The sequence below is a fragment of the Hippocampus comes genome, unplaced genomic scaffold, assembly GCF_001891065.2.
Source record: "Hippocampus comes isolate QL1 unplaced genomic scaffold, H_comes_QL1_v1.1 scaffold76, whole genome shotgun sequence".
Classification (NCBI taxonomy): domain Eukaryota; kingdom Metazoa; phylum Chordata; class Actinopteri; order Syngnathiformes; family Syngnathidae; genus Hippocampus; species Hippocampus comes.
The window spans coordinates 350,273-358,301 of NW_017805277.1; the positions used below are offsets into that span (position 1 = coordinate 350,273).

The 8,029-nt window shown below is 42.1% G+C and overlaps 1 protein-coding gene across 1 annotated transcript; it reads left to right on the forward strand.

The window, feature by feature from the left end:
• The first annotated feature begins 1,226 nt into the window (after positions 1–1,226).
• LOC109516114 (uncharacterized) lies at positions 1,227–4,916 on the forward strand. Its single transcript, XM_019870326.1, has 8 exons — positions 1,227–1,235; positions 1,342–1,542; positions 1,751–1,978; positions 2,146–2,235; positions 2,433–2,510; positions 2,950–3,225; positions 3,357–3,446; positions 4,043–4,916. Exons 1-8 carry the CDS (start codon positions 1,227–1,229, stop codon positions 4,193–4,195), a joined length of 1,125 nt encoding a protein of 374 aa, XP_019725885.1. The 3' UTR covers positions 4,196–4,916.
• Positions 4,917–8,029: the final 3,113 nt, after the last annotated feature.

The window sequence follows — 8,029 nt, forward strand, 5'->3', positions numbered from 1 at the left end:
ACACATTCAAACGTTGCCCTTTTTTCTTCATCATATTCGGTTTATTTTATGTTCATTTCACAAGTCTTGGGACTTCCTGGGCTAACCTGGGATCTTGGGCATACTTTCCTATAATGGCCTCGTTGAGAGAAAAAAAGGTTACAAAAAACATCCGTCACTTAATGTACAAAAAGCTCACCTGACTTTCATGTCTCGTTTTTCTTCGTTTAGATGCCAACATTTAAATCTCGACTAATCGTCCAGCACAACATCAATCCAAACTTTAACCCAAAGATTGAGAAGATTGGATTTTTTTTTTTTTTTAATGCTTGAACCCCTATATTTTGGAATACTTGATACGGCCCACGCGCGCTCAGATTCTTATCTCCACCCAACCCAAATCCAACCTCAAGCCAACAAACTAAAAGCAACCCAAATGTAACCCTTGTCCAACATACTAAAATGACCCAACTTGAATGATAACCAACCATTAAAGCAATCCAATTTCTACTCTTAACCAGCATGTTCAACAAAGCCAAGTCAAACCAACTTTGTGGAATCCATAGTGGGTAACACTGCATCCTATTGTCATGATGTCACATAGTTTACAACGGACAACCTGCCTGCTCACTCTGTCATGAAAACCGAAACTATTTAGTCTTTACTGCACAGGTTTCAAACTGAAGACCCGGGGCCAAATCCGGCCCGCAACGTCAGGCAGATCATGTGCGTACACTTGGCTTCTTAGACTTTGTCTTCTCTTTTAACATTACTGAGATATGAGCTATTTCACGTGATTTTTGTTACCAATCCTCTTACCCCTTTAAAATTAACATGTGTGGTTATTTTTCGTAAAACAGGACCGCCACTGACCAAACCGGGTCCCCAAGTAAAATTTTATTTGGAGTCCCCAGTGACGAATGCAGTGCTATTTCATAATTGATTCTTATGATTGCCACTACCATTGTGCCATTGATGAGCGAAGGTCATTTTTAATCATCTTAATTTTTGAAAAGCTCCACTCAGCAGAGGTAACTTAAACAGGGAGCATATAGCGTAAGAATAATACTGCAGGTTCTACTCCTACTAGCTTGTATTATTGATGATAATGCAAATACTTGCCTACAACATATATTTATACAAAGATATATTCATATATGAGATGGAGGCATCAATCAAAGTAAAACATCACTTGATTGATTTTAAACTGTCACTTGTCAGCAGGGTCCTTGCGACCAGCAAACAGCATGGAGAAAGTGTCCTTCACTGACTGCTCATCGCCATCAGCAAAATGAGCAACATGAGAGTCACTCAGACATTTGAAATCAACCAGCTGATCATAACATAATTATCACATTTTAGCAGCAGGTGGGGTCTTCCAATATACTCCAGGAGAGTACGACCCATCAAGCGGGCCTGCCCCTCAGGACCAGCTGCCAAAATTGGGCCCTTCCAGGTGTTGGCAAGGTAGCAAAAGCATGTCTGCACAGGGGCGTCCACCTCCTCCCAGGCATCGATGGTGTGTGCACTCGCCATTCGAAGAAAAGTGAGCAACCAACTAAGGTGTGTTTATCTTTATGAGTGGTTTGCACATTATAAGTAATGGAGACCTTCCCTGTAGGTAATCATCACGTTCACCCCGGTATATTTTTCTTTCTATTCTGTATGCGATCACTCACTTGCACACAGTTTTGATGTCACTCATTGCGCCGCTGTCACTTCAAAATGCATCTCGCTGTCACAAAAAGGTCTTTTCATTCCTTATCAGCAGGATGCCGCGAGCCAGCTGACGTCGAGTGATAGTCACCCATGTCGATTTCGCCACCAGAGAAGTGGCACTCAAGAGGGACGAAAATTTCAGCCGCACGCACCTCTTAATGCCGGATGCCGTCTCCATGGAGACTCTGCCCGCAGTTCAAAGCTCCCCTCCGTCAGCAGACATCTGAAGCCTGTTTTGCAGACTACTCACGAATCGCTCACCTCACATGTGCCATTAGGGGTACTTGCACCTTTGCTAAATGTCACAACGTAATACAGTGAATACTGATGGAGGCAAATTCCTGCTTCTCGTTTTTGTTGGGTTCATTTCCACTGCTTTCCTTCCTAAAGGTGCCGATCAATATAGGTTGTATATTGTCTTGAAGTGTGATTTATATGGCTGTCTAGTTACAGATCAAAGTATCAGGCCAGAGGGACGGGCTCGGTATAAGCATAGCTGGTGGGAAAGGTTCTTTGCCTTACAAAGACCACGACGAGGTTGGTAAATAACAACTGAAGCCGTTTAATTTCCTGCAACGTATTTGTTTTATAACCCCACTCTGAATCAAATCCAAGTATTTTAGCAAGGGGCCTCAGGTGACTGGTGTTTACCTTGAGCAAATCAATTTTTGTCAGGGCAGTCAGTGGGCAAGACTGATCTTAGCTGTCACTCAAGTGTGCTTATTCCCTTTCAGGGTATTTTTATTTCCAGAGTCACAAAAGGGGGGCCCTCGGAAAAAGCAGGGGTCCACGTTGGAGACAGATTACTGGAGGTATTATTGTTTTTGCCTCCTCCTCCTCCTTGCTATTCTTCATTTTTTTAGGACCTACTTTTAATTATCATTGTTTTTAAATGTGTGTTTTGATATTTTTTAATTAGTTTCTGTAAACATTTCCATATGTACCGATGGACAAACGGTGATTTAGTTCCCCTTTTGCACAGTAGGGGGCACTATAGTATAGACAGAAGTGACCGAGTCACGATAGAAGTGTCGTTGCTTCACTGACCATTAGAAAACAAAAAAAACCCAACAACATATGGAAAGTCTGAATTGATAGTCGCGTTACCAATTTTACCTCCCGGATTAAAATAGTTGTGTGGCCGTGGTGGAAATAGAAATAGAATAGAAAGATAGAACTATTTTAGGATTCACATTCATGTGTAAATTGTAAGGCTTGGCTTTTTGATAAAAGTTTCATGTCACCCTCCAGGTCAACAACCTCAGCATGCGGGGAGCGACTCACTTGGAGGCCGTCCGAGCCCTGAGGAATGCCGGGAGCTGTATTAAAATGAAAGTGTTGCGGGGAGGCTCGCATGTGAGACGGCAGTTGACGGATGACACTTGTGATGCTGAAGATGCTGCGAGCTGGCGGCTGTGCGGCCACGACGCCGCCAAATGTCACAGCGGCACGCCGCACAAGGTGGAGGGCAGGGATGACTGTTTATCCAAGAAAATGGACGCGGTGGTGTGCAACGGCAACGGCATTGTGGGTAGAGAAGAAACAGAATGAATTTCAATCCCATCAGTAATTCTCATGGTGCCTCGTTGAAATGATGCCCTCAATAACAACCTTACAAACTCAGGCTCATTTCCTTTTTTGTTCTTGTTTTTTTTCAGGCTGATTTCAAGAGTGACTTGCTGAGATCTCAAGTCGGGGCAGAGGCTTTGACCAAAAGAAATTTGCATTTGGACAAAAACGCAATGAAAGTAAGATTTTTTTTTTTTATGCCCTTTTCCCCCACAATTTCAAACACTACCCAGATGTCTTTGTAACATGTCAGTGACAAGCTTGGGTTACACTACACCAAGGATCAATAAATTAAGTCCATTTAGTTTATTAGCCTTTTTTAACCGAAGCACCGGTGTCAATGGGGCTGAGTTAGCTGGAGACTACTTGCGCTCAAATCTCGGAAGTGGCAAAGTGGCTGACTGATGCAGATCTGCGAATGTGGCACATGAAGTGGACACAGTGATCTTTGCAGCCAGTCTGCCAAATCATGCAAAAAATGGAGATAATCAGTACAAGGAATTGTGCCGTCCCGCCAAAATCTTTTTCAGACATCATGTGACAACACAAATACACAAATATAGACTGCAAATCAATGTTTTCCCTCATACCTTGTGACAGAGCTGTTTTTCTGATTTTTAAAAATTTTTTTTATGGTAATTGAAAACTGTTTCAAAATACTCTTAATCGATCGCCTGATTCTGTCTAACCTCATCTGTATTCCATCGCTCTTTGTGCAACACATCACCTGATATTATTTCCATCCTCAACCCAATACGTTTCAATTCTTTGACAGATTCCGCGGATAATCCTCACTCATCCCTCCACGTCTGATGAAGATGCAGAGCTCTCACAACAAGGTCCCAGCAGAGAGGCGCAACCCGATTCAGACATTTCAGAGAGTCGTGTCCCTTTGGAATGTTTTGACAGCGCATTTTATCCACCTTGAACGTATGGAAACTTGAAACAACTGAGGGGACTTGAAAACAAACACAAGAAAATGGTTGTTCCAATTGCAGTTTTTTTTTTAATTGCAGATAAATTAGTCATTGACAAATACTGTCATATTTATTATTTTGGAGATCTGCGATTGGCTGGGAACCAGTTCAAGGTGTACCCCGCCTACTGCCCTTCAAGGACAGCTCGTGAGGACAAATGGATTAGAAAGTGGATGGACGGATAATTATGTTATTCATGTATGTTCTCTATAAGGTAAAAACAGCTAAAAAATATGTTTATATATGAGGAGCTGGAACAGATTTATGACCGTATTATCCATGTTGCTTCCGGGTTCCGGAACTTCCATTGTTATGAATTGATCGTTAATGTAATATAGTACTAGAAAGTTTAATCCATAAATTTGTTTTTTTTACTGGCTTCGGGGATTTCCATTTGACAGAGGTCCGCAGGTGGTGGATAAGATTTCTCCCTCTATCTCTCCCCCTCTCTCTTCGTCTCCCCCTCCCTTCCTGTGCTCTACAACTTCAAGTAACTGCGCCACCTGGTGTTGAAATGCCTGTCATTACAAGTCCAAATGAAATGAATGCAATCATTCACATCAAACCTTAATTGTGTACCAACCTCCGGCGGGCCGGAATAAAAAGGCCAAGGGGCTGGATCCGGCCCACAGGCCGTAGTTTGCCCACATCTGCTCTACACAGTATAATTCAAGGGGTGGGTTACTGTATGTTGTCCATGATTCTCTGTGGTGTCTCGGAGAAATTTTGATGGTTACACCAGGCCGCAAAGTCCTCAGAAAATCTCCTGTACTTCTACTCATTCCCTTCAGATAGACACCCCACTGTGATCTGTCAATTCAGGGAGTCGATGGTCTTGGCAGTCAGATAATTGTCGAAAAAACGGACTACAGTAGTCCAACTTCCTCTGCAGCTGTGGTTGTCAGAAGTCAAAAATATAACTCACACAGAGGTTCCACTGGGACTTCAGCTGAGACGAGGGCTTGATGCGACAGCAAGATAATGACATAATCCAGTTCAACGACGGGTCAGAATCAAAATCATCTTCTTGCCGACGTAAAAACACACGAAGAGTTGCTCTCCGGCAGTTTGAGCCATTGTAGTGTGACAGCAAAAAACAACTATTACAAAATTAGTCTTTGAGGCGACATAACTCATGCAGTAAGTAGAGAGAGTGGTAAAGCAAAAAGATGACATTTGTGCGATCGTACCGAACAAAGACAACTGTGCAAATGGTACGGAGGGTCATCAAGGAAAATAGTGACGACTAGTGCCGTAATTACGATAGAATGACCATTGTATAAAATGATGCAGAGAGTCCTTGAGGAATTATGAGTCATCTGTTAAGGGAGTTAATGGCAAGAAGGAAGAACCTATTGGAAAGTTGGCTGGTTTTAGTGTACATACTGTACTTCAATAGTGCTTCCCTATGGGAAGCACCTGGAAGAGGTGGTGACCACGATGTGGAGGGTCCAAGAGAATTTTGCCTGCCCTTGTCTTGTTATCAGAAGTTAACTACTGCTAAAATTAAGACACAAAAACACAAAAGCATAAAATTAAGTTAACCACTAATTACATAAAAAACCAACAAACCCCGCTGTAACTTTGATAAATGCCATATCATACATCCGAATTTCATTACCCAGCCTCTCACCAAAATGTAAGTTTTCCTTAGGCCTTGCACAACTGCTCCAAGAGTTTTTTTCATTTTATGAGTACTTTTTCATTGCTAGATCTACAACTGCAGAAAACAACTGTTCTGTCTGATCAATAACACTAATGTGGGGTCTAAAAGGTATCCCCTTGACTTAGAACCAATCATTTCTCTGCACTCCTGCAGAGTGTTTCCACTTTGGCTCAATTTAGTCCCAAGTGGAGCCGTAGGCCAGCATCATATTACTTTTGGTGGATTGTGCGAGACCCAAACGCTAGTAGACAGCAACATGAAATAGACAGGTATTATAGCCCAGTGCTGGCAAAAACAAAAGCAAAGCTGGATGAGGTACATGAGAGGGATAGAAAGTGGGGAACTCCAACAAATACATTGAGACTAAAGAGGCGACACCGGTGGGTAGAACAAAAGGAGGCCATTGGGAGCTGAGAGCAGACAGAGGGAACAAGGCGGCGGTTTGAGTGACAAGACAGGTAAAATCAGTGACACAACATTCTGAAAATAGCAGCGAGAATCTCAATGCGGCAGACTCTTAAAGAGCTCATAATCCACAACATCAAGAGTTGCCACCTTGTTGGCTCTCTGTGAAGCAAACCATAACCTCAGTGCATTTATTCTTGCCCAAGTGACAAAAATCAATAGAAAAATCCAATGAGCTGTGCCCATTTGCGCATTCTTTCAATTGTGAGGTGTGAACAACTGCTCTGCAACCGTTTGAGCGGTCAATAAAGGATCGCAAATTTCTTGCTGGAATTTAGCAAGGCTTCGAGGTGTCACAAGAGGTGCAGGAGCTACGTTGAATTCGATTCTGTTGAAGGAATACCTTATATTTTCTTTTCTGCAATTGTATTCGTTTGTGTATTTGGTCATGCAGTAACCAGGGTGTTTATATAGTCAACTGGAATGGGGTGTATTTAGGGCTATGGCCTTTGTATGAACCGACACATTTGAATGATATTCATTATTTCAGAAATAGATATTTGGGTTTTGCTTTACAAGAGTTTCAAATGCAGAAAAGAGAAGTCTTTACAGGAGCCTCACTGTGAAAAAGCACAATTTCTGCTTGGGGCGAGCACATGAGATTGATGCCCCTTGAAAAACAGTGTTGGGGTACGGATGTTTGTGGCTTTCGCTGCCCTGTTGATATTTCTCTGCCATTTGATGGTCCTCATGACCATCCGTCAAAGAGTGATTCCCCTTCTAATAATGATAATAATAATAATAATAATAATAATAATACATAATAATAATAATAATAGACATGCTATCTGGCGCATAGCCCGGCCAAATATATTTTGTTGGCCATTGAAATTTGAATGTATCAATTCAATCTTATCCTTTTTTTACAAAACACATTCGAAATAAATTCGAGCAGAGATGGTGAGCCTTTAGGCCCGCTCTCAGGTCCAACATCAGTAATCTCTGATTGCATAAATGTTATTTCGAATGAAAAGAAAATAATTGCCTCAGATACACTCCAACATTTTCCTGAAGGCCAGAAGAAAGAAACCTGTTCTAGTGACGCACTACTTTTGTCCCCCGTCGAAGAGGTTTATTTTCTTCTGCAATGAGCACGTTGCTTTGACAAAAACAGCAAATAACAAATCAAGCTCAATGGCAAGCACGCGCACAGATAGACCCGAGTGGTGCACAAGGAGCTGCCCCTTTGACCCGCAGGAGCAAAGATATGTCTGTTGGAGCCCAATTTTTGTCTTCATTAATATTTCAAAACTAAGAATGACCCTTGGCCCCATGCCTTGCAGTGCTGGGCGCCAGCAACGAGGAGGCTGTCTGTCCGTCATGGACAGAATTCAGAATTAACTCTCTCAAACAAACACACTATTGAATTGCTCTCATACACTATCCCCCCCCCCCCAAAAAAAAATGTGTGTGTGTGTGTGTGTGTGTGTGTGTGTGTGTGTGTGTATATATATATATATATATATATATATATATATATGTACGTATACATCACCTACACAACCTATAGAATCAAAAACTGCTTTGAATCTGATTTGAGTATATCACAAATACTTTCGAGAATAGCTACAGCAGATGAGTGAGTGCGGCAGTGTGCGACTGTGTGCTGCGATGGTAGATATATGGGAAGAGAAACAGCAGGATGGAAATAGAC